At 40.7% G+C, this 26,877-nt stretch overlaps 1 protein-coding gene and 1 long non-coding RNA gene across 7 annotated transcripts in view; one reads left to right on the forward strand and one right to left on the reverse strand.

The window, feature by feature from the left end:
- DTNB (dystrobrevin beta) overlaps positions 1 to 26,877 on the forward strand; it is a 239,978-nt gene that overhangs the window by 161,955 nt on the left and 51,146 nt on the right. For 4 of the 6 annotated variants that reach the window (XM_018055540.1, XM_018055543.1, XM_018055546.1 and 1 more), the window contains exons 11-12: positions 14,350 to 14,439; positions 18,080 to 18,167. In XM_018055540.1, coding sequence (XP_017911029.1) covers positions 14,350 to 14,439; positions 18,080 to 18,167 — 178 coding nt within the window. The remainder of the gene's footprint in view (positions 1 to 14,349; positions 14,440 to 18,079; positions 18,168 to 26,877) is intronic. The other 2 variants (XM_018055544.1, XM_018055545.1) reach the window with 1 other exon arrangement.
- On the reverse strand, positions 1,751 to 3,474 carry LOC106502649. The gene is made up of 3 exons (XR_001296293.2): positions 3,203 to 3,474; positions 2,500 to 2,604; positions 1,751 to 2,305 (listed from the first exon to the last, which is right to left on the reverse strand). It is a non-coding gene; the product is annotated as an uncharacterized LOC106502649 (long non-coding RNA).

The raw sequence follows: 26,877 nt of genomic DNA on the forward strand, positions 1-26,877 counted from the left end.
GTTAATTGCATAACTCATAGATCTGGCTCTTCCTGGCCCCAGTTACTAAACCGTATAAATTTCAGATAGTACCCTGTTTACTTCCTCGAGGACTCATCAGTGTTTGTTTTCTCCTCTGAATGTCGTCAGACCTGTGTCTCCAGAGTCTGATAAAAGCCAGGAGCCTGACACGTCATCCCAGTCATAGATCCTTCCTCTGCCAGGGCAAAGAATCCTCGGGGGGCATAAGGCTACTCTCCAGAAAGAGGTTTTCTTTAGAGCTCAGCATAGGACATAAATCACTGAGTCAGGCAAGAACACACAGAGTATCAAAAACACCCCAGGAAAAAAATTAAGAGTTCCAATTTCTACCTTTCTGATAGGCCATGCATATAAAAATAGTCACAGCCCCAGTGGTGAAAAAAATATTTCATTAGCCCAATAAAAGATGGTCTCAAATGTAATGGTTACTTTTTACAGAAGAAAAACTTATAAAGGGCTGAGATGCTGACAATCATGTGAGAAACTGTAAATTATGTACCTGAAAGATTCCCCTCTAGGGATTTGCCCTCCGTTATATTCTTCTAATATTCTCATATTGACATGTCTATAGTTGAAAAGAAACTTCGTCTTTGTCTGAGACTGAGTAGTTTCTAGAAATGTGCTTCTGTTAAAGAATCAGAACAGTATACTAAAAAACAAACAAACTTTCAGAACTTTAAAACAGACTTAAATTGCCCCTCTGCTGGTTAATTTACTCTGAGGCTTGCTTCTGCCCCTCTATTTCCCCAAGGTTCAGAATGTGATTACATTATTACGGTCTGCACTATTGTACTATTTTAAGTCATACCTTACATTCAAACCAATATGAAAAATGATGCTGATATTTTTAATGTATTCTAAAGCTTTGACTTTAATTATTTATACACATAAAAATGTTTACAGTTCTGTGGGCATTTCATATAAGTTTGACATCAACAAAAACCTCCAGGATGAAACTTTTGACTTTGTGCATTTGTTTGGTACAATAGTTTGAACTCTTTTAACTTCAGGTATTAAAATCTAACTTTATTATTTTTTTTTTTTTAATTTTAAAATCTTTAATTCTTACATGCGTTCCCAAACATGAACCCCCCTCCCACCTCCCTCCCCACAACATCTCTCTGGGTCATCCCCATGCACCAGCCCCAAGCAAGCTGCACCCTATGTCAGACATGGACTGGCGATTCAATTCTTACATGACAGTATACATGTTATAATTCCCATTCTCCCAAATCATCCCACCCTCTCCCTCTCCCTCTGAGTCCAAAAGTCTGGTATACACATCTGTGTCTTTTTTCCTGTCTTGCATACAGGGTCATCATTGCCATCTTCCTAAATTCCATATATATGTGTTAGTATACTGTATTGGTGTTTTTCTTTCTGGCTTACTTCACTCTGTATAATTGGCTCCAGTTTCACCCATCTCATCAGAACTGATTCAAATGAATTCTTTTTAACGGCTGAGTAATACTCCATTGTGTATATGTACCACAGCTTTCTTATCCATTCATCTGCTGATGGACATCTAGGTTGTTTCCATGTCCTGGCTATTGTAAACAGTGCTGCGATGAACATTGGGGTACATGTGTCTCTTTCAATTCTGGTTTCCTCGGTGTGTATGCCCAGAAGTGGGATTGCTGGGTCATAAAAGCACAAACCCAGTTAAGCCAGATGAAAACATTGGAAAAGTCTTGTGTACAACCTTGTACGGACTTCCCTGGTGGTCCGGGGATTGAGAGTCCATCTTCCAATGCAGGGGATGCAGATTTGACCTCTGATTGGGGAACTAAGACCCCACATGCCATGGGGCATCTAAGCCTGCACGCAGCAAATAGAGTAGCCCTCACACTGCAGCTGGAGAAGCCCCTGGAATGTGCTGCAACAAAGACCAGCACAGCCCAGCAAAAAGAAGAAAGGGGAGAGCAGAAGCTGAACTGCCACCGAGACGTCCACCCTTGGCTTCTCCATCTCCTGGCTCCTCTCAGAGTGTGGTCTTCATTCCCTCCTCCTATAGAATAGCCACTGCTCAAGGTGCCAGTGGCTGCCAACTCACATCCTCAGCCTTGTCACTCGAGAGGTTGTGCCTTTCCTCTCTCAGATTAGAAGACTCCAGGAGAGGATTCTTGTTGTCCTGGATGGCATTACCGCCTATCCTTGTGTGTGTGTGTGTGTGTGTGTGTGTGTATGTGTGTGAGATAAGCCAAACTCTCAGACCTGTATCAGGAGAATTGAGGGAGGAGCATTTCCCCTAAAGAAGGTTGTCTTGTCAAGAGCAGCAGAGATCCTGTAAATAGAAAAACACCAGAGGTTGTTGGCAGAGTGCTGTTTTGCTGCCCAGCACAGAGGTGTGCAGAGTGTGCACATGCGCACGTGCGCGCACACACACACACACACACACACACACACACACACGCTTCCCTCCCCACGAGCTTTCCTTCCTGACACAGTGCAGCAATACGACTACGAGTGCGCACTCACCTTTCCCGGAGGTCTTATCCACCTCCTGCAGACAGCATGGGGTCCCGGATATCTGGGTCATGTCCATTCGTCAGGATCAGCCCTTTTGTGATTCATTAACCTAGTCTACCATGGACCAAATGAGAAGTTTTAAGAATGCTCGCATCTTTAAAACTCACAGCCACAACTACAACTCACAAGTCTGTAACAGCAGATATCTGAAAATAGGATAATTGTAATTTAGAGAAGCTGGGGGGAAGGAAAGTCACAGGAAATAGGACATATTAAGCCATATCTGCCCATTTCCTCCTGAAACACCATGAAAATGACAGTCAAGAGGTTGTGTGTGTGTGTTTTTTTTTTGTTTGTTTGTTTTTAGTAGAAGCCCACAACAACAGAGAAAAATGGTCGAGGAAACAATAGCAAGAACATTTTGGAAGCAGCAAAGCAGATGGCTGAGTGGTAACTGATTTTTCCAGACTGGAGAGATCTAAAACCTAAGCCAACTGAGAAACCCGGAGGAAAGCCCACCCGGGAATGGGAAGGCTCTGTGGGGGGAAATACAGACTGATGTCTCATAGTCTGTAAGAACACTTACAGCCTCAGAATGTCTACATAACTGGGCACCTGCCCCTGCCCTACCCTGCCAGAGCTGAGATTTATGCCTGTGGTTTCTGGAACAATACAACCCCCATAAAAACCCAACTTGTCCTAATCATCTCACCTTGGTGGGCTGAGGCCACTGGCGTCCAGACAATGTGTCTCTTTCTCTTGGAACATCATATTAAAGACTTCAGGAAAGCCCTGCTGCATCCTGTTATTCCTCCCAAAGTGCCTGGGGCTCCAGCCAGAGGGGCACAAGATCCAAGTCCTAGGATCCCAGAGATTACTGTTTAACCAGTGGCCTTGCTCTGTAGCCATGTAGCAAAGAGTGACGTATTCCCTCCCTGGATGGAGAGTTTTGCTACCATTGACACTTCTCCTTGACTCAGCTAGTTCCAATCAGAGTTACAGCCCACCCCCAGTATTAGTTTCTATTTTAGTCATAACTCTTGGCTACAAATAATAGAAGCTCAGTTTGAATTGGCTTAGGGAAAAGAAGAAGATTTTTTTGTTTTCGTAACCAGGCTGTGGGCAGAGCAGGGGGTAGTGGCTGGGCCCCTGGGCAGACAGAGCAAGGGGAACTCAACTAGTGTAGGTGTTTCCCCCACCCATCACCTCCTCGCTCCTCTCCACTGCACATCTGCTCCTTCTTCCCTAATGTAACTGTCATTCCACGCAGCAGGAACAAAGCCAGGAGACCCATGTGTTCACATTTCGTAACCTCATTACTCTACGTGGATCCAGTTTGAAAACTTTCAGTGGAAGTTACATTGGATCCATCTTGGGTCGTGTTACCCACCCCGGTGTTTTCTGTTCAGTGGCCCCACCTAGAATAATATGGTTGAATGGGTAGGGGTCAATTCACAAACAAGGGTGAGTCTACTTCCCTGGAGAAGGTGGGGCTGCTGAGGAGACATGTCATTATAAGCTGCTTTTTCAGGTGGTTTCTGAAAAAAGTACACATGAAAGTATATTATATCACACCTCCATTTGCATGGATTTGTTTCAGGAGACCTTTGTTCCCTTACCCCCTTAATTTTTCTCAAGGGTTGAATAATTCTTGCTATTCTGTTCAGTTTATGGAGATGATTGTGTGGGACATAACACCACCTTTGAGTGGTGAACAGGTAAATACAAGAGCCACAGATCCTGAGTAAGTCACCAGTTGCAAGGGACCTTAAATAAAGGCAAGATTTTATCGGAGCCTTTTTACTTTAATCCATACTTCACAAGAAAGAGAAAGCAGTTTTTAAAGGCCAGGAGGTGCCGCAGTATAAGTACTACTTCTGAGCTATAGAAACATGACCAAGTTAAGAGGTGAGTTGTCCTATACTGGTTTTAAAATGGCTTTCTGACTGGGCACCAAGATAAAGAGCTTATCTTGTTATCCACAGAAAACTGGAGTGACAGAAGCCATAGAAGGCTGCCTTTTCAGACTGAAAACAAAAGAGATGTGGGGAAACTGAGAAGAGAGACAGAATGAAATTGGTCGGGGCAGACACTGTGCATATGTGGACTCGGGCCACTGATTCTTTCTGTGAAATAAGAAAAATAGAGTTTGGTGGAAAGCAAAAACTAATGAGGTTTTCAGCATCACCCTGAAACAACTACCTTGTGTGAATTCTTCGTGACAACCTCTCCAAGGCAACTCAGGAATTATTTTTTCTCCAATTTTTTTTTTCCTTGAAAGAAGAGCAGAGTAATTGAAAATTAACACATAATCTTAGGGAACTGCAGAGTCTTGGTGTTGGCATGTTTCCAGAGTCTGTCTGATGGCCTGGGCAGCCTGCCAGTTTTCAGTGGCTTCTGGGTTGGGATTAAATTCCATTTCCATTCAAGCATTTAAGGTAAACCCTTCAGCAGTTCTAACTCAGGTTAGTACAGATTACAAGCTTGAGTATTTCCAACTCCGTACTTCTAAACTTTGATGTGAATAGTTTCCTCCTCTCATTGGACTGAGGCTTGAGATCCAGAATGTGAGCAAGAATTGCATCCATGATGGACCGTCAGCAGAGCAGAGAGGAAGAAGGAGCAGGTCTAGGGGGAGAAATCGTGAGTTGAGTGTCTCCACGTTTGGATTGAGATGCTTGAGGGATCTTGGGGGTGAAGACAGGCTTGGTACATTTTGAATGTGGGGGTGCTGAGGAAGGAAGTGGTTGGTTTTCTTTCTGGCTTGAGTTAGGTACCTTTGGTCAAAACACAGAAGGAGGATTTTGGGAGGAAGTTAGCAAGGTTATGTGAGTTAGAGGAGCCTGGGGGACGTCAGGGAACCAGACCATAGCATGAATTCTTGAGATCTAACAAATGGCCAGTAGAACATATACACAGTCTCTCTCTCTCTCTCTCTCTCTCTCTCTCTCTCTCTCACACACACACACACACACACACACACACACACACACACTTTTACATATGCTTTGGAGGCTGTTGCCTTGGATACCTCTTGACTGTCCCTGCTGCTAAGAAGCTGACTAGGTGCAGCACATTGCTTTCTAATAAGATGCTATTAAAATGCTCCACGAGCTTGCACACACGACAGAAACTCCTATAGCGATGCTCAAACTCCTATGCTGGTCTGGCTTAGATGGACATAGTTTTTTATCCCTCTTCATATCAAACTATTAAAATGTTCCAATTTCTTTTAATAAGCAGACATTTAAAACAAATCAGTGCTGTAGTATAAGGTCTTACCTTTTTCCTGGATCTCATTAGGAAAACTCTAGTCTGCTCCCACCAATCTAATCTCGTTTTGTGGCCAAAGGGATATTTCTGAAGTACAGGTCTGAGTATGTTATGCTCCTGGATAAAAATCGTCAGTGGCTCTTCCCTTCTACACTGCTGTCCAAGAGCATGGAAATGTTCCGTGCTAACCCGTCTGGTAGCCATTAGTCATGTGTGGGTACTGTACACTTGAAATATGACTGATGCAACACAGTGAATTTTTAATTTTCCTTAATTTAAATTAATTTGAATTTAAACGGCCACAGGTGGCGGTGCAGTTCTGCAAGAAGCAATGCACAGTCTTCATTTCTGAGCTGACCCTTGCCACCCTCTGCAGCCATGCCTATTCCATGGTTTCTGCTTGGCACCTACTCTCAGAGTTACTGAATCACTCACAGTTCGCCAAGCAGGTCGCCGCATATGCTGCTCTGCCTTGGTGCCTCCCATCCTTTTTCCTGTTATTTCCTTCTCTTTGTCATCTAATTCTGCCTTCTCAACTTAGCTTCACCACCTCCAGGAGACCTTCCCTAGCACCCCAGAGCTAGAGGAAGTGTTCGTCTTCTATGATCTGTAGCACCTTGTGCCTATCATAGAACTGTCATTAGCCATTTGTTTCATGCTTTTCAAGACCCTGAGCTCCTTGAGGGCAAAAATCCACCAGGCTTGATCCAGAAACTGACTCCTTTTCTCCAAATCTTGCTGCTGCTTGCCCCTTGATCAGCACTTCTTCTGCTAGGAAAGGGGTTTTCTTCTTCAGTTATTTCAAGCATGTAGCATCGTGTAGCACTGCCTGCTTGTTTCACTGAGGGCTGAGAAATAAAGGACATGGATTATACTGGAATATCAGGTTCTGATGCAGTACCACCTGGCTCACTCCTGCTGGACCCTCTTGGTTAGCTGTAACTTCCACTCTAAACCTGGTTCCCATCAGTCACCATCCGTTTACATATTTGGTCAGTGGCTCATAGTGTGCATAGCAGTTTCAGAATTGCTGATTTATTTTTTAAACAGATGATTGCTAAGTCATATATTATACAACTTGTCCATTTAACACATACCATTTAGTGGTGTTTAGTATATTCACAGAGTTGCAAAACCATTATCACGATAGATTTGAGAACATTTTCATCACCTCCCCAAATTGATTTGTTATTTAAAAAAATCTCTGCAGTGTGGAGACTGGACTGTAGAGAACTAAAGTGGAGGAAGAGAAAACAGTCATGAGGCCCTTGGAGTAGCCCAAGTGGCCCTGGGGGAGAGAGTGTGGCAGCAGTGGGCGTGGCAAGGGCGGCTGGTTTGGGGATCCGTTCTGAAAGTAGAGCCTGCAGGACCTGGTTAAGAGATTAGATGTGGAACATGAGGAAAAGAGAGAAATTAAGAAGACTTCTCAGCTTTGGGGCTTGTTGACTGGGTGAATGAGAATGCTGTTTATTTAAACCAGCCAGCTGGGGGGAGTGGCAGGTGAACAAGGAAAGTGTGGAGAATTGAGCTGTATTTTGAACATGTTGGGCTTGAGATGCCTGTTAGGCAGGCAAGGGAAGATGCTGAACGGGCATCAAATTTACATGATTCTGGAGCTCTGGGGAGAGGTCAGGGCTGGAATACGAAGTTGAGAAGATTTCAGGTAATGCCTTTTTTGGAAGATTGTTCTAAGAACAAACAGAAGATCTGTAAAAGTCTCTGATGGGTCACAGTACTTTGTTGATAGTAACTACTATGTTATGGTATTTAATCCTCCCAACACTCTCTAAAGTAAATATTTCACGAGGTAGATTTTGTATTATTATGATTTTACAAATGAGAAGACTAAGACATAGGGAGGTTAATGCCCAAGCTCACATGGCTAATAAGTATCAGAGTTTGGATTAAACCCAAGACTGCCTGACTCCTGTGCCCGAGTTCTCGGTTGCTATGCTCTGCTGCCTTTTACTTAGTAAATAATTCTGCTACCAGGAGTGTGCATGGCTCTAGCATGCTTGCTTGTAGTGTCTCTGACCTTGTCCCACCCCTGCTTACCCTTCATCCCAACCACCCACCCCCTCACACCGCCTCCCACCCGCCATCAGATCCCTTCCTTTCGCTACCTGTGCCCATGGGTGTGTTCTTAACCTTGGCCAAAGGCGCCCTCTCTTGCTAACACTGGAGATTCTGCTGGAGCTATGAGACTGTCACCTAGGATCCCAAGCCTCTGTTGTCTTGGAGAGCCATTTTCATACTGCAGTGTGCAGCTGGAGCCCTGGAAGCTTGTTTCAAATGCATATTCCCAGGCCTCATTCCCAGGTAATTTGATTCAGTAGAAGCTTGAGGGTTCTAAAAGAAGTCTGGGGAAATGTGTTTTTAGAAATCCTGCCTTTGACCCTGCAGTCCCATCAGGACCTTCTGTCCCCAACTGTGCTCATTATTACCATTGGTTTAGAGCTGGGAGATGCCTTATGAGGGAAAGAACTCTCTTTAGCGTACCTGGAGAGAAATTTATTCATCTCACGGTCACTTCTCTTTTTAACTTCGGTTCATGTTAATCACCCTTGACTTTGCTGGTCTCCCGATTGGGTAAAAATTCTACTATTACTTCCTCTCATAGGAGAACAGTGTCCTTATCATCATAACACTCAGTATGCTTGGAGTTTTCCTTATTTGTGTGATCATCTCTTTTCTGCTTGACTGTTGCTCTCTTGATGTTAACAGTCAAGTAGAAAAATCCACGTCTGGGTTTTGCTCATGTCCTCCTGTCCTGGCACAGTGCTGACTCTAGTCAATGTTCCAAACATTGACTCACATGCCCAATCTCCATCAGAAGTGCCATTCAAACTGTGTGTACTCAGGCATGCAAATCACCTACTTTTATGGATTGAATTAACTTTTGATAGCTTAGAAATAGAACAGGTATTTTCATTATTTTATTTGTTAGAGGATTCCAAAATATTCCAAAGTATTGACTTTGTTTTAGAAAAACAGAGTTCTAAAGCAAAATCTGTTTGTAAGTTGGGATTGTATATGTGTTGCATATACACATTGCAGCACATTTAATGCATGTATGCATAATCAAAAAAGAAAGAGTTTATCAAGAAGTAAATCTAAAAAACAGGTACATTTTTGAATGTGAGTAGAATGAGGTAACACCCATTGTTGTTCAGTTGCTAAGTCTTGTCTGACTCTTTGCAACCCTATTGATTGCAGCATGCCAGGCTCCTCTGTTCTTCTCAGTTATCTCCTGGAGTTTGCTCAAATTCATGTCTGCTGAGTTGGTGGTGCCATCTAACCATCTCATCCTCTGTCGTTCCCTCTCCTTTTGCCTTCAGTCTTTCCCAGCATCGGGGTCTTTTCCAATGAGTTGGCTCTTCATATCAGGTGGCCAAAGTATTGGAGCTTCAGCTTTAGCATCAGTCCTTCTAATAAATAGTCAAGGTTGATTTCCTTTAGGATTGACCGTTTTGATCTCCTTGCAGTCCAAGAGACTCTCAAGAGTCTGCCCCAAACAAAATTGTCAGAAAATTCATGGGCATTTAAATTCCTCATTTGCCATAAGCAGCTACTGTTAATGCTTTTCATTTTGGCTTAGATCCCTAATTATCTGGCAGACAACACTAGTTCTGAATAGCAGTCTTCGTATCACACTAAAATGGAGTTTAATGGACTGTTGCTTCTGTAGTAAAAGTCTCCAATTTCTGGTCTGCCATTTCCTTTGGAAAACATCATGGTCAGATTTTCATGCCCGTTACTCTGTCAAAACTACTTTTGTCAAGGAGACCAGAGACTTTCACATGCTAAATCCAGTGGTGAATTCTCAGGACTTACGGGCTTGACCTGTCAGTGGCATTTGATGTAGATGATTGCTCCCTTGTACTTGAAACACTTTCTGCTCTTGCCTGTAGATACTATGCTTTTCTGACTTTTTTTTCCTATTCCTTCTCGGCCTCCTTTGCTGATTTTTCCATACCTCTTTGACCTGTAGATGTTAGCATACCAGCGGGACCACTTCTCTTTTCTGCCTGTACTCAACTCACTGTAGGTGATCCCATCCATACTCATGACTTCAGATAAAATCTGCATACTAGTTACTCTAAAACTTCTTTTTCTGACCGAGACTTTTTCCATGAACTTTCACCTTTTCCCTCACATATCTTCCTCCTAATCAATACCTTCACTTGGGTATTTAATATATATTTCATAACTAGCATATTTTAAACTCAATTCTATATCTTCTCCCACCAAATCTGCTTCTCCCATATTCTTCCCCATCTCTGTGAATGGCAGTCCCATTTTCTTAGTTGCTTGGTCAGACTCGTTAATTTTTCTCCCATCTAAACTGTCAGGTTATTAAATCTATCCAAAATCACTGTCAAAGTCTATCTAATATCTTGTTATTTATTATCACTTCTACAGCTACTATTTCCTAGCCACTCTTGCCTCTCATTTGGAATGTCAAGCTGCCTTCTAATTGACTGCTTCTTCCCCCTGCTCTCTGGCACTTTATCCTTCCTGTAGCAAATGATCCTATTAAAATACAAGTTATACCTCACTTCTGCTCAAAACCTTCCAGTAAATTCTAATTTCAGAGTAAAAGCTAAAGCTTTTGTCCTGGTATGCAGGATTATATAACCTACTTCTCAATCTGTCTGCCATAAAGACCCAGCTTTGTTTTGAATTCTAGTTTGAACTGGAGTGATAGTTTACAAAGATATGATAAAAATAAGTTACTACAGAAAGAACCTCCACTCTGGTCATTGTGAACTAACTGGTATCAGATTAGCTCTCTCACTGTAAACCCCTGGAAAACTGGTCTGAATGTAAAAACAACAGTTTTCAGGAATTAGACAGTAAGTAGTGTAGGACTGATTCCTGAGATGGAAAACAAGTGAGATAACCCCATGATCACCCAGACGTTCTGCAGAAATGCATTTGCCAGACACCAGTGCAGGATATAAGCAGAGCAAGGCAGTCTTGCTTAGAATAAGAAAGTAGAGATTGGAGTTGGGGAGCAAAATTTGCCGAGCAAAACACCAGAGAGGAGTACATGTGCAGAGAAAGAGCTCCATAAATCTGAAGAGCTAAGCTGCATTTGCATGTAATGAGATTTCACAAGATCTGAGAGAGAACAACCCCTGGGGATTTGACAGTGGAACAACTACTTGAGCTAACACTGTTAAGTTCTAACCAACATATATAGTTTGAGTTCTAACCAACCAAAGTAAAGAGACAAGATTGAATGCTTGAGGCACTCAGTAAAGACCCCAGAAGGACCGCATCTTAGGAGCAGGTCCAATTAGCCCTAAATAAAGTTACTCTAGATCTGCGCTAATGAAGCTTCAGCACAAGCCTCAGAAGGATCAAGCTGCTCACAAGCAGATTGACTGCCGTTCTTAAGAGGAAGACAACAAAATCCAGACGTTCAGCGACATAATACTCAGCATTTGCACCATTCAGTGGAGAATCAGAAGACAGAGGAAGAGGCAGGAAAGTGTGACATGTAACCAGGAGACAATTAGTCAACGTAACAGAGCCAGAAATAACACATTTGATGCAGCTAACAGACATGGACTTTCAAGCATCCATGATAAGTATCAAAAATATAAAAGAGGAACTTCCGTGGTGGTGCAGTGGTTAAGACTCCATGCTCCCAGTGCAGGGTGCCCGGGTTCCATCCCTGGTCAAGGAACTAGATCCCACATGCCACAACTGAGGGAAAAAAAAAAAAAAGATCCTCCATGCTGCATCTAAAGGTCCCATATGCTACAGTGAAGAGTAAAGATTCTGAGGGCCACGACTAAGACCTGGTGCAGCCAAATAGTAAATATTTTAAAAATATATTTATAAAAGAAAATATCAACATAATGTGGAGAAAATGTGAGAAATAAAAAAGAACATAGTATAAATGTGATTGGAATTTTTTGCATGTATAGTCTACTTCCATTAAAACCTTTAAGAAAAAAATAGCGCTTACAGGGTTGAAAGGGATTATACTGAAAAATTTAGTGAATGGACTTAACAGTAGGTCAGAAATTACGAAATGAAAGTTCACTAAACTTAAAGACAAAGCAATACAAACTATCTAAAATGAAGCAGAGAGAAAAACATTTGAAAAACAGAGCTTCAGTGACCTTTGGGACAATGTCAAACAGTCTAACAGAAGGGGAGGAAAATAATTATTCATGGAAATAATTTTTTCCAAATTTCTGAATAAATTTTTACATATTTAATGAAAACTGCAAGCACACAGATACAAGATGATCAACAAACTATAAGCAGAATGAACACAGAGGAAAACATACCAACACACATCACAATCAAATCACAAAAAAAGAAAAGAAAAAAACTGATGAAGAAATTAAAAGCAGCTAGAGAAAAAAAGACATGTTACATATGGGGAACAAGGGTAAAATTTTCCAATGATTTCTCAATGAAAATAATGCAAGTTAGAAAATAGGATGATATCTGAAAGTGGTGAAAGAACTCAGTTTTATTCTCTCTAAAATATAGAAATTTCCTAGCTTTATCCACTGAAAAGCCTAGAGGAGGTGACAACCCAAGAACAGTGAGCACTCTAGCACCCTGATTGTGGCTTCTGAATGCTCATTCTCAGTAAAAGGGACCTGGGATCCTTGGAAGAATGGTTGATTCTAAGTGTGGAGCAGGATATATACAAGATGAGACTGAGGCATCTTATTGTACAAACAGGGAAGCTAATAAGCTCTAGTGAAGCCTGCTTCCTGGGGTTCCCACTGGCCAAAGTTAGGACAATTTGAATACCATTGTAACGGATTGAAGCACATCAGATACACAAAAATCTATGAGTTTATAATGATATTAAGACAAGCAAACAAAAGCTCTCCTAAGACACTAGCTCATTTTTCTGTTGTTGCTGTTAAATAAGAAATATTAACCATTTGTTTTACCTTTCCTGAATGAGCGGTATTTCACAGTAAGCAAATAGAAGAAATGAATAAACATGCAAAAGATGATAAAACTAGAAAGTCAACCTTTTGTAACCCCTCATGAAATAATATATCTAGGCAAGAATCATTTTAAGTGCTAAAATTATTAGGTGAAAAGTTGATGGCCATGTTCATAATAGAGAGATGTAACCAATAGTATCTGAATCCACTGATCAGTATTTCCATTCCACTCCATTATGTACCTCCTGTTTGATTTATAAGTACATCATATTATATATGATGGAGTCTAGCCCTGTCTCAATAACAAAAGCAAAAACTTTGGTCCAGCATCTAGATCTGGCCCCACAGGGGCTAGAGAAACAAGTTTAATGATGCCTCCAAAATGTAGGATATGTAGCAAGGTAACCTGTTTTCTTCATAAGTAGATGACAGGGAAGAAACAGGGAAAAGGAAGAACTGTTACAGATTAAAAACAGAAACATATAATCAAATTCCAACATAAAAAACAAAAACAAAAAACATATCAACCAAATGCAAAGTGTGGACCTTGTTTAGATCTTGACTTTAAAAGGATATTTTTTAAGATTTAAATTTTCAGATGGATTAAGATATTCAAGAATTTTTATTGATTTTTTCAGATGTGATAATGGTGTCGAGGTTGTATTAATTTTTTCTCTGATGTACAGACTCAAGTATTTGCAGGCAAAATAATAAATTGGTGTTACTCTAGCCATGCCCTCCTGCGCAAAATGTTGGAAAAAGGAAGAATAAATAAGTTGATGTTGTTGATCTTTGTTGAACTTTAGTGATGGGTCCGTGAAGTGTGCGTGCTCAGTCACTTAATTGTTTCCAACTCTTTGCAACCCTGTGGACTGTAGCCCGCCAGGCTCCTCTGTCCATGGATTTTCCAGGCAAGAATACTGGAGTGAGTTGCCATGTCTTCCTCCAAATGGTAGTCATTAAATAACTTTTTCTGTTTTGTGCATATTTTAATACTTCTCTAGTGAAAAGTTTTAAAAAAAAAAGATGATCACGTGCTTAAGGACTTCCAAATATCTGTAAGAGAAAGCCTCATTCTTGTATGCAACATTGTCAATTAAATACAATTGTAACAAGTTTTGTATAAGTATCAGTTTTATGGGAGAAAATAGAATGATGCTAAAGGCAGTATCCTTGTAGGAATAAAAAGGTTTAATTGGTAATATAAAGTAACTGAAAACTCTGACAGGTAGACACAAGCCATAGGAGCATTAAGGGGCCACTCGGTGATTAAATGGACCCACTCTGCCTCAGTTTTCCTGCCAGAGGGCATTCCCTACAAGATGCATCCACCACAGAGCCCAGAACCTGGGCAAGCCTGGTGGGTAAGGCTCCTCAGTGGCCCCCTCATTGGTTTCTCCTCACGGGCTGTAGTAGCAGCCCGCCCACCAAAGCCGTTTTCAAAGGGGCTGCTTTTGTTGAAGGGATTGATGAGATGTATTCCCTATGGTCTAACACCATATTCCATTATGCCTTGTGGTTTTTCATTGTTTTCCTTATCATGATTTTTTTTGGTTCTATTTTTCTTTGACGTTTGCCCATTTTAATCCACGTTCTTTTCTCGCTCTGTATGTGTTTGTGTCATGCTTGCTGTCTTTGCCTCCGTTGTTCCTAGGTTACAGTATAGCCAGGATATACCCAGTCACTTGGCTGATGAGCATGCGCTGATAGCCTCCTATGTGGCCCGTCTGCAGCACTGTGCACGGTCAGTGGGAGAGCAGCAGCCGGCGGGTGGCCAAGGGCTGATTGGAGGGAGGGAGAGCTCTGTTACCCGGGGCTGCCAGCTGGAAAATACTCTGCATGTGGGGTTTTTCTTGAGAAGCTACCAGCTATGTTTGGCAGGGTTTAAATAATTGCTAAAGCATTAGCTTCTAAAAGAGAAGGAGCCTTGCCAAGCCTGGGCACTTACCTAAACACAGAGTCAGAAATTCTTCTTTAAAGTGAAGTGCCCTTCCTTCCTTCAGACTATACTTAAAAGGGTGTAAACCTCAGAGATGTGCAGTCCCAAAGCCATGTATTCACAGAGGTATTTGGTAAAACCTTTTCCTGTTCATTCTTGCCTAAATAATGAAATCTTTCAATCAACATTCAAAGTCTAAGGTTGATCAGCACACCTTGTCTAATGTGAAGGCTTTGACACCATCACCTTGTTACATCTTTATGTGTTGCATCATCATCCATTCCCCAAAATCTTATCATTGTTGATGATTTAAACCAGTGATTTTCAACAGTGGTATTGAGTCATTGTCACCTGAGAGACTTTTACCAAACCATATATACCTCCTCATATTATAATAATTATATGTATTATAATTAGAAACTACTGTTAATATGGGAATATGTCTGATCCCTCAGTGGGTTATGGTGGAAAAACATTTGATAACCACTAACTCTAGCAAAGTTAATCCTTTAAAAGAGTTACTAGCAGACAAAATGCCATTGCATTCAGGTAGACCCAAAGTCACCTGTCTAGTCCATGCTTTCCGCCCCCGCCCCCGCCCCCCCACCACCATTCTGCAAGGAGAATGGCAGGTAAAGTTTAAATAATCTAAAGCCATCCCTCCCTTTTATATAGCAGCAGAGAAGAGTCTCTGTGCCAAACAGCCTGAGATTCTTACTCTAAGAGAGAAAACTAATTTATAAACTTAAACACGTGGGAGAGGCTAGAGACTTAAATTTTGATCATAGCTTTGCCCTTAACATGCCTTGGTTCCACAGGAAGTGCTTATTCCCTGTGATAACAGAAAAATAAATTAATAATCAACTTTTAAATATGTATAATTGAAAAGGACTGTTTTAAGTATTATACTTTGTAGCACTTCGCATAGTTTTCCCAGTATGACCAAATGATGTTTATTGCTTTCAAGCATTTACCTATCTCTAAAGCATTAGATTATAGGGTTCTCCTATCTCCCAGCTATAATTAATAAACTTACTCTGTGGAGGGGAAGGCCTGCAAATTGTGCATTGTATCACAGAGAGATGATTTCTGAGCACTCTGTCCCAGTCCCTTGATCTCTGGGAAGAGAGTTGTCTCACCCCGGCAGGACAACTTATTTAGTATCAGTAAGGGCAGTTGTCCAAGTGATTAAAAGTTTCCATGGTGAATATAGCAGCAGACAGTACTACCTGATATTTCAGCCCAGGAAGATGTATGCTAGCTTTAGCTGAGATCCTCAAGTCTCATGGCTTAGAGATTAGGCTCCCTGAGTGAGAATCGGTGGCCAGGAGCCCTGGAAGAACGTGAGGATTGGGTGAGTACTGCCTCTCTTCTTGATTCATAGTCGAAGGAACTGAGCTTTGTACAGAAATTTCCAGACTAACTATTGATAATTCTGAATATTGAGATTTAAAATCAGTTGAAGTAGAAGAATAAGGAACCTTTTTAATTTCCCTTGTAGTTTTCATTGACCTTAAAACCTGTCATCAACAGAAAGTTCTAGTTTCTGGCTGGAAAGCATGGCCAGTTAAAGCAACCATGTCCTCCACACTCAGGTAGGAATGACAGGTCAAATCAACCTTCCTAGGGAGAGGGAATGTGATGGAGAAGGAGGACCTCTTTTGCAAAGAGGAACCTATTGTGTCACAGAGGACAGCTGCTGTAAATCCCATTTTTTAGGCTACTGTTCCATCTATAACAGTATCTACTTGTTTGGGTAAATGTTCTTTTTGTTGTTATTTAAAAGATAAAGAGAGTCCTCTTGTTTCAGACAAACATAGGCATAAGTACTATAATTCAGCCCTGACCTTGGGGCCCTAACCCTAAAGTATTAAACCCAGCCATTGGTAGCATGTTCTTATTGCAAGATCATCTTTTGAGAAATGATTATATTAATATATGCTAGAGACTGACACTTGTACACCTAAAATATATAGTGTTGAGAAGTATCATTGGCAGAAGACCATGGCATTGACAGTGGCAGCACATTTAAAACAAAATTCATCCTAGAGGAAAGACCAAGTGAAGCTTAAAGAGTTAGTCGCAGAGATAGAAATACTGGATGGTAAAAAAATACATATATATATATATATATATATATAGTTGACTTTGTATATGAAAAGTCCAGATCTCTATTGATTTACCTCCATCCTTCCCAGATTCTCTTCAGTAATTCTAATGAGGTTTGATGACTATTGAACTCATGTCTTTAAATTTTTTTTTCATATTTCATGTTTTGTTATACTGTTAAATTGCGATCAGGGGTTTGGAACTCCAGGAACCTGGAGCCAAAGTAGAAACAAGCCACAACAGCCATCTCTCATCAGTTAGTCATCATCATTATTGTTGTCTTAAAGCTTCTGTCAGAGCTGAAACAAAGTAGAATTATATAGCCACAGTGCTGGTTAATCTAGAAGTGCCTTCTATGGATAAGTAGCAGTTGACATCACACCCTAAATTAAAGATGTCAACCATAATCAGCAGAAGGTTGTTTATGAGCAGAACTATACACAGAACTAGCCTCCTGCTCAAGAATCCTTTTATCCATTAGTGGAAAATGAGAGTGAAAGTCTCTCAGTCATGTCTGACTCTTTGCGACCCTGTGGACTAAACAGTCCGTGGAATTCTCCAGGCCAGAATACTGGAGTAGGTAGCCTTTCCTTTCCCCAGGGGATCTTCCCAACCCAGGGATTGAACCCAGGTTTCCTACATTACAGGCAGATTCTTTACCAGCTGAGCCACAAGGGAAGCCCAAGAATACAGGAGTGGGTAGCCTACCTTAATGGAGTTTAAAATTTTTAGAATGCTGGAACTCTTGTTAAGAGTAACAGACTAAATTAATTCACTCAAGTTGGGGCTACAGTTGCAGAACAAGCGTGGTGAAAGAAGAGAAGGAACATTGGAGGGGAACGTTTGATACCATCGAATCTTCCCCCGCTTTATCATATTGTGAGCCTGCCCTAGCTTAGTTTCCTCAGTTTTGCTCAGCCAGTGGTAAGTGTACTCCCCAGCCCTGGTTTTCGTGATGCTTTAGTTTTCTCTTGGTCTTTTTGAATTCAGGACCTATATCTAAATGTCATGAGGTTTTCTTAAAACAATCGATTGGAAATAGCTCCCTAGGCTTTATAGATGCCCTTTTTTCAGCCTTTGCATTCAAACAGAAGTGTCCCCTCTGAAGGTGTAGGAGCAACAGGGATAGATATACTGCCCAAGAGAGATGTTATGCATGGCCTTGTCATTTCTCTAAATCCCTTTGGTCTCAGAAGACCATGAGTATCTATGATTCAGGTCTCCATTTCTTTTGTTACCATTCTTTTTCATAAACATTTCTCCCATCTGTTCTTTCTGAGAAGCAAGAGTAGGGGTTGTTTAATCGATACCTGTTGAATTTTTATCTCCTTGGCAGTGTCCTGGACAGTCCTAGCCGACTGGACGAGGAGCACCGGCTTATAGCCCGCTATGCTGCCCGGCTGGCTGCAGAGGCAGGAAACGTGGTAAGTAAATAGAGGATTACAGGAGAGTAGCAGAAATTTACATTGTTTTAATATACAGATGGAAGGGGAATGGTAACCATGAAACTCTGGAGAGTAGATACCTCAGAGACAGGAGGCAGGAAACAGGTTTAAGGAAGGGATTGCAGTGGTCTTTAATTTTATCCATAATAACCGCTTTTAAAAATCAGTCAGTAAAAGAAAATCAAAGAACCAAAATTTGGTTCTTTAAAAAGATTGATAAAATTAATAAGCCCCTAGAAATCCTGATCAAAAAGAAAGGGAAAAGGATGTGGAGAAAAAGAGAACCGTTATACACTGTTGGTGGGAATGTAAATTGGTGAAGACTATGAAAAACAGTATGGAGGTTCCTTAAAAACTAAAAATAGAACTACCATGTGATCCAGCAATTCCACTCCTGGGTGTATATCTGGAAAATAATGAAAACACTAATTTAAAAAGATACATGTACCCCAGTGTTCATGGCAGCACTATGTACAATAGGCAAGATGTGAAAGCAACCCACGTACCCATCAACAGATGATTGAATTAAGAAGATGTGATTCACACACACAAGCTGGAGTATTACTCAGCCATACAAAAGAATGAAACATTGCCATTTGCAGCAACATGGGTGGACCTAGAGAATATTATGCTTAGTGAAATGTCAGACAGAGAAAGATTCTCTACAATATCACTTAAATGTGGAATCTAAAAAAATGATACAAGTTTATGTGCAAAACAGAATCAGACTTGGGACTTCCCTGGTGATCCATTGAATGGCTAAGACTCCATGCTCCCAGTGCAGAGGGCCTGGGTTCGATTCCTGGTCAGGGAACTAGATCCTCTATGCTACAACTAAAGATCCAGCATGCCACAGCAAAGATCCTACATGCCCACCACTGACTTGGTGCAACCCAATAAATAGATAGTTAAAAACAAAATGGGAACAGACTCACAGACATAGAAAACAAGCCTGTGGTCACCAAAGGGTAGGAGGGACAAGTTTTGGATATGGAATTAGAAACTACTATACATAAATAAGCAACAAAGATTTACCATATAACACAAAGAATTATACCTATTATCTTGTAATAACCTTAATGGAATATAAGCTGCAAAAACCCTGAATCATTATACTATACACCTGAAACTAACACAATATTATAAATCAACAATACTTCAGTTTAAAAAATACGTAAAAAGGGAAGAAAGAAAATGCAAATTACCAATATTAGGAATGAAAAAAAGGACATCACTACGAAGCCTATAAACATTATAAGGATGGCAAGAATATTATGAATATCTTTGATATTATGAATAAACTTGATGACTAGATGACAAATTTCTTGAAAGATACAAATTTACATAATTGACATAATAAATGGAAAATCTAAATAGTCATAAATCTGTTAAATTGAATTCATAGTTGACTTCAAAAACTCCAAGCCCAGATGTCTTAACTGTTGAATACTATCATATGTTTAAGGAAGAAATAATAACAATCTGGCACAAACTTTCAGAAAATAGAAAAAGAAGGAACACTTTCCAAGTCATTTTATCAGGTCACCATAACTTGAATCCAAAACAATACAAGGCCGTTACAAGCCAAGTTCTGTCATAAGTATAGATGCAGAAATCCTTAAGAAAATATTAGCAAATTGAATCCAGCAATATATAGAAAGGATAATATTCCATGATCAAGTGAGAGTTATCCTAGGAATGCAAATTTATTTAACACATGAAAATCAGCCAATGTCATTCACCGTATTAGCAATTTAAAGAAGGAAATTATAATACTCCAATAGGTGCAGAAAAGGCATTTTGACAGTCAGCAAGACTATATAAGATTTCTTAGAGGGGTTACAGGAATCACAAACCACTGGGTCCAGTATTGTTCTGGAGTTCTAGAGTGAGATTAGACTGGACAGGCAGGCCAAGATATTATAGGACAATATTCCACAGTGGATTGTGTACTAATTTATGTTTACTCCTTCTTAGGGAAATAGTTATGAAAGCTGCCAATAGAGAGTTTTGCTTCGTTTCTCTCTCAAAATGTAATTTATTCCTTTGGGTTTGTTTAGACTTCAAAATCTTTTCCTTGAGAATCTAATAAGTCATACATCTGACTCTAACATTCTGACTCTAAAGGTTAGGGAAATGGAACAGAATGGAGGGGGAAAGTCTTGGAAAAAGACTAGTTTTATTTGATTAGTCAAACCAGTCAGTCACAAATATTTATTATTTTAGAAATTAAAGTTTACAAATAATACTAATTTTTTTGAGATGGAGTAGTGTTGTGGTTGGAGTTTTTAAATTGAGTATACTTAATACCATTATACAGTCGTGCTGACTTTAGTACTTTTTAAATTTTGTAAATAAAAGCTCCAAAGCCATTTGACCCTGAAAAGGAGATCCTAGTACTCCTTCACTGCAAACAAGATAAATCTGTTTACACCTGGTAGTTTCTGATGCCAATTCTCTAATTCACGTGAAAATGACCGTTGTTAGAATGGTCTTGAGACTAAATTCTGATATGGCCCCTTTCATCTTCAGTTTATTTTCCTAAGTGTAGTTATCTTATAAATATTGGGTCTCTCAGGGTGGAGTCTTCTTAACTAGATTTCTATTAAACAGACGACTTCTAATCTGCTAATCTCTCACTGATACAAGTGCTTTGCATAAAGTGGGTGTAGTGCTCAAAAGAATTTATTTATAGCCTGCCAGATAGGCTTTGTATTGATTTTTTTTTTTTTTCAAAACACTTCACAAAGAAAGGCCATTAAATCACTTTAGCAGCCGGCATTACACCCTATGAAGTGCTCCAACATCAGACCTTCACATCTCCCCAGGTGGCAGACATGGCCACTGGAAACCTCTTCCAAACAGAGACTGATCCCAGACAGAGTATTTGTAGATTGCTTAGATGAACCAAGAGAGCAAATTTGTTTTCCTGAAGCATCTAAACTCCTTTTTAAAGCAGCAATACAATGTCTGGCAAATCTTAAAATTTCAACACAAACATCACTAGCATTTGATGTAGTCAGATGGTTTTTTGTTTATTTGTAAAGTTTCTTTATGAGAAAATTAAAAACTCACTATGGACAACTTGGAAGTGAAAGGAAAAGGAAACCATTATCCATTGTCATGCTATCTAACATTTACACATTGTTGAGATTTTTTTTCACAGAGCCCAGTCCCAGACTTCACAGCCTCATCATCATGTCAGCTGCTCCACCCATACACTACTCCAGATATATCCTTATGGCTTCTTAGAATTAAAGATAATGGTATTTTCATGTGTGTTTGGCACACATGTGGTGACTTGAAAACCCCTACAAAATCGTCATTGTCAAACCTAGCTACATATGATAATCTTGTGTGCAGCGCTTAAAAAATATAGAGATTCTTGGCCTTGCCTCAGATCACTGAATGCAGAATCAATGGATTTAGCAGGGCCTATTGATTTTCATTTAAAAAGCAAAAAGAAAACTTTCAGTCTTTTGATTTACAGTTACCTTAGGAACCACTGCCCTAAAAAACATTACTGGGTTTTTGACAGAGGGAAATATTAATGATCCATAGCCCTCCAGTTAGTCTAGGCAAGACTGAGGTGATAGGAGGGCTGCCCTGGGATGCCGTGAAGTCTAACTGATAGCAGGCATATCTCTGTAAAACTCATTCTGCCAAGTTCATCCAGACAGGAAACTTCCTGTCTCTTTTTAGGAGGCTCCAGAAGTGCACCCCAGCAGATGATTGCTGACTATGTTGCCTTTCCTTGGTTTAATGGTTTTTGTTGTTCGGTTGCTCAGTCGTGTTTGACTCTTTGCAACCCCATGGGCTGCAGCACTCCACCCTTCCCTATCCTTACCTCCAGGAGTTTACTCAAACTCTGAGTTGGTGATGCCATCCAACCATCTCATCCTCTCCCACCCTTTTCTCCTTTTGCCTCCAGTCTTTCCTAGCATCAGTGTCTTTTCCAATTTGCCCAGTTTTGCTCACTGAGGTTTTGTTCCTTATCCTGTTTTTCAGGTGTGTCTCCATCTCATTAAAGATGATGGAGCTCTGTACGATTACCTAAACCTGAGAGAATACTGGAGTGGGTGAAAGTGAAGTCGCTCAGTCGTGTCCAGCTCTTTGCGACCCCATGGACTGTAGCCTACAGGCTCCTCCATCCATGGGCTTTTCTAGGCAAGAATACAGGAGTGGGGTGCCATTTCCTTCTCCAGGAGATCTTCCCGACCCAGGGATCAAACCCAGGTCTCCTGCATTGCAGGCAGATTCTTTACGGTCTGAGCCACCGGGCAAGTCTAAGAGAATACTAGGGTAACAGAGGAAGGGATCGTTTTCCATAAGTATTCTAATTTTACAGACAAGAGAATAAAGGTATATAGGAAAATAAAGTAGCTCAAAGTTTACATGGCGAGTTAAGTAACTGACCCTAGGATTCCTAACTTCCGTTCTTATTCCACAAAGTGAATCCTCCAGTTGGTAGCCAAAGTAGGGTTTGTTTGTTTGTAATAAACTTCATTACAGAACAATTTCAGATTTATAGAAAATTTCTGAAGCTAGTTCAAAGAGTTTCCATATAACCCATGTTTCTTTTCCCGTATTAGTAACAGCTTACTTTAGTATAGCACGTTTGCTGCAACATGTCAGTGTATGAGTATTAACTAAAGTCCATGCCGCCTGCAGTGTGGGAGACCTGGGTTCTCTCCCTGGGTCGGGAAGATTTCTTGGAGAAGGAAATGGCAACCCACTCCAGTATTCTTACCTGGGAAATCCCATGGACAGAGGAGCTCAGCAGACTCCAGACCCTGAGATTGCAAAAGAATCAAACATGACTTAGTGACCAAACAGCAACAATGTGCTTTATTCAGATGTTGTTAGTTTTTGCCAAATGTCTTTTTTCTTTTCTGGGGCTCCATCCAAGATACATTTCATTTAGTTGTCATCTCTCCTTAGGCTCCTCTGATCTGACGCTCTCTCTGACTTTTCTTACTGTTTTTTGTTTGTTTTATTGAAACATACAATATTGTGTTAGTTTCAGGTATAGAGCAAAGTGGTTCAACTATATTTGTATATGATACACAGGATTATTTTCCATTATAGCTTATTACTGACTTTCCTTGTTTTTGATGACCTGGACAGTTTTGAGGAATGCCCTTTAACTGGGACTTATCTGTTTTTCTCATGATTAGACTGAGATTGTGGGTTTTGGGGAGGAAGAGGTAAGTGCCACATTCCTCACTTCACATCTTACTTGTATACTATCAGCGTTACTTATCTCTGTTGATGTTGACCTTGATCACTTGGCTGAGGAAGCGTTTGTCAGGTTTCTCTGACATAAAGTTCCTCTTTTTCCCCTTTCCACACTGTCCTCTCTGGAAGGAAGTAACTGGACAGGCCACACTTAAGTAACAGGGAGTTAGATTCCACCTCCTTAAGAGCAGAGTATGTACCTATGTCATTTGGAACTAATTCAGTATTTCCCTGTTCAAATTCCTGCAGTGGCTTCATGCCACATGTGGAATGGGATGGAAACTCCACCCCATGATGAAAAGGCCCTTTGTGATCTGAGCTCTCCCAGTTTATCTCCCACCCTTGCTTCACGGCCAACTCCCCTCTATCGGTAATGACTGAACACACCCACCTGGAGCACTGTGGGCTTTCAACCTTCTCTCTGCCCAGCAAACCCGAGCCACCAACCCCCAGACCTTCACCTGGCTGGCTTCCTCGGTCACTGAGTCTTTTATAACTACCTAATTTTAAAAGTCTTCTGTTTCAGTTTATTCTGTTTCATCACGCTGTATTTCTTTATCAAACTTATCACTACTGATGTCATACATACGTATATATATTTCTTACCTTTCTTTACCAGTGTAATGTAAGCTCCATGAGGGTAGAAGCTGTATTCAGGCATCCCCAACCTATGAGCCATGGACCAGTACCTCCTGTCCGATCAGCAGTGGCATTAAGTGCACAATAAATATAATACACTTGAATCATCCTGAAACCATCCCCCCGCCTCCCCATTCCATGGAAAAATTGTCTTCCATGTAATGGTTCCTGCTGCCAAAAAGGTTGGGGACCACTGCCTTATTCACTAATGCGTCCCTAGTTTCTGGAACAGTATCTAACACGTAGTAAGTGCTCAGGAAATATTTGTTGAATAAATGAATGGAATATTTAATTTTTGAAAGAAACCATCTTTAGGTCTCTTCTGGCTAAAGTATTCCATGTTTTTAAAACAAATTTTCCCTCGTTATCTCTGGAGGCATTTTAGGAAGGGATACCTGGCCTTGTTTTGTTTCTTTAAGGAATACTGTGGTGTCTAAGATGGTCAATAAATAAAATCCTTACGTTTCGCTATTATTTAATATACCTTGACTAGGTTTGATATTTGTCTGAGTGAAATAAGCCATCATTCAACTCTCTCCACTGGGGACTCTCCCTGTTGTTAAATCCAGGTGAAGGAGCTAGGGTGCAGGCTGCTCCAGGTGGGACAACTAAGGGTTTGAATCTTCTTCCACCTCTACTTCTTTTTTGTGTGTGCGTTTTAAATTTTTACTTATCGAGTTATTTTTGGCCATTCTGAGTTTTCGTTGCTGTGCGTAGGCTCTCTCTAGTTGCTGAGATCAGGGGCTACTCTGCATCGTGGCATACGGGCTTTGCGTTGCAGAGGCTTCTCTTGTTTTGGAGCACACGCTCTAGGCACTCAGGCTTTAGTCGTTGTGGCACACAGGCTTAGTTACCCCGTGGCATGTGGGATCTTCCCAGACCAGGGATCGAACCAGTGTCCCCAGCATTTTAAGGCGGACTCTTAACTGTTTCGCCACCAGGGAAACCCCCACCTGTTTGAGTAACAATGCTTCTTGGTGCCAAAGAATATTGCCTGGTTAGGAGTCACTGTTTTTTTAAGTTAATTTTTGTTGGCATGTATATAGTTGCTTTACAATGTTGTGTTAGTTTCTCCTGTACAGCAAAATGAATCAGCCATGCATATACATATATCCCCTCCCGTTTGGACTTCATTCCCATTCAGGTCACCACACTGCATTAAGCAGAGCTCCCTGTACTATATCGTATGTTCTCATTAGGAATCACTGTTGATAATCATTCCTGATTTGTGCATCAACTTCCTCTATGAGAGATGGTTCAGCATTGCCGTCAGACACTCAAAACTAAAAAGATGCTTTAGAAATGTCCAGTGAAATACTTTGGGGGTTTTGATTGCTTGTCATTATATGAAACCAGTTCCTTTCAGAGTTCATTGCCGCATCCATAATTTTCCTTGGTCCCACTCTGATAAGGAACCATTCATTTTAACTCCAGTCTTCAGGATTTGTAAATCTATTATTCATAGCAGCTTTAGTCTCAGGCTTGCCATTTTTCCGAGGGTCAGCTCAGGCTCTCGCAAGACTATGCATAGACAATAGAGAGAACTTGCTCAGTTGGCCACTGGTCCACTCTTCCTGTAGGAAGAAAGATCACTTTTTTCCCTTTTAAAAAATAAAAGTATTTGGTAATTTGATTTTAAAAAAAGCCTCCTACTCAGATTTGCTATGCTGTTTTACCTGTGTTTATTTAGGAAGTTTCACATGAAAAGAATTACTGATTGCCTCTTTAAGCCCTAGATAGGAAACAAGGTTTCTGCTTCATCATATATCATGTTTATACATGGAGTGAAGCGTAACCATACCAGAGCCTTCATTAGAGCTTCCACTGTGGCTAATCAATAAAAGGGAAATGTCACCTAGTCATCCATTTTCATATTTTGGGTTGATTGACTTCCATATTCTTTTTTTTTTTTTTTTAACTTCCGTATTCTTAAAGGAGGTAATCAGAATCAAAAACGTCAGTGGATTTGAAAATCAAAACCGTAATGATTTTTCCAAAGATATTTAGATGGCCAGTAACCTTGTGAAAGTATGCTGAACATATTACTCATTAGGAAAATAAAAATTGAATTCACAGTGTGTGTGCGTGCTCAGTAGCTAAGCTGTGTCTAACTCTTTGTGACCCTATGGACTACAGCCCACCAGGCTCCTCTGTCCATGGAATTTTCCAGGCAGGAATACTGGAGTGGGTTGCCATTTCCTTCTCCAGGGGATATTCCAACCCAGGGATCAAACCTGTGTCTCCTGCATTGGCAGGTGGATTCTTTACCACTGAACCACCTAGGAAGCCTGAATTCACAATGAGATACAGTTTATACTCTCTAGGTGGTTTTAGAAAAGGCAGAGGAACCAGAGATCAAATTGCCAACATCCACTGGATCATGGGAAAAGCAAGAGAGTTCCAGAAAAACATCTATTTCTGTTTGATTGACTAAGCCAAAGCTTCTGACTGTGTGGATCACAATAAACTGTGGAAAATTCTGAAAGAGATGGGAATACCAGACTACCTGACCTATCTCTTGAGAAATCTGTATGCAGGCCAGGAAGCAACAGTTAGAACTGGACATGGAACAACAGACTGGTTCCAAATAGGAAAAGGAGTATGTCAAGGCTGTATATTGTCACCCTGCTTATTTAGCTTATATGCAGAGTACATCATGAGAAATGCGGGACTGGAAGAAACACAAGCTGGAATCAAGATTGCCGGGAGAAATATCAATAACCTCAGATATGCAGATGACACCACCCTTATGGCAGAAAGTGAAGAGGAACTAAAAAGCCTCTTGATGAAAGTGAAAGTGGAGAGTGAAGAT

Source organism: Capra hircus, chromosome 11, assembly GCF_001704415.2.
Source record: "Capra hircus breed San Clemente chromosome 11, ASM170441v1, whole genome shotgun sequence".
Lineage (NCBI taxonomy): Eukaryota > Metazoa > Chordata > Mammalia > Artiodactyla > Bovidae > Capra > Capra hircus.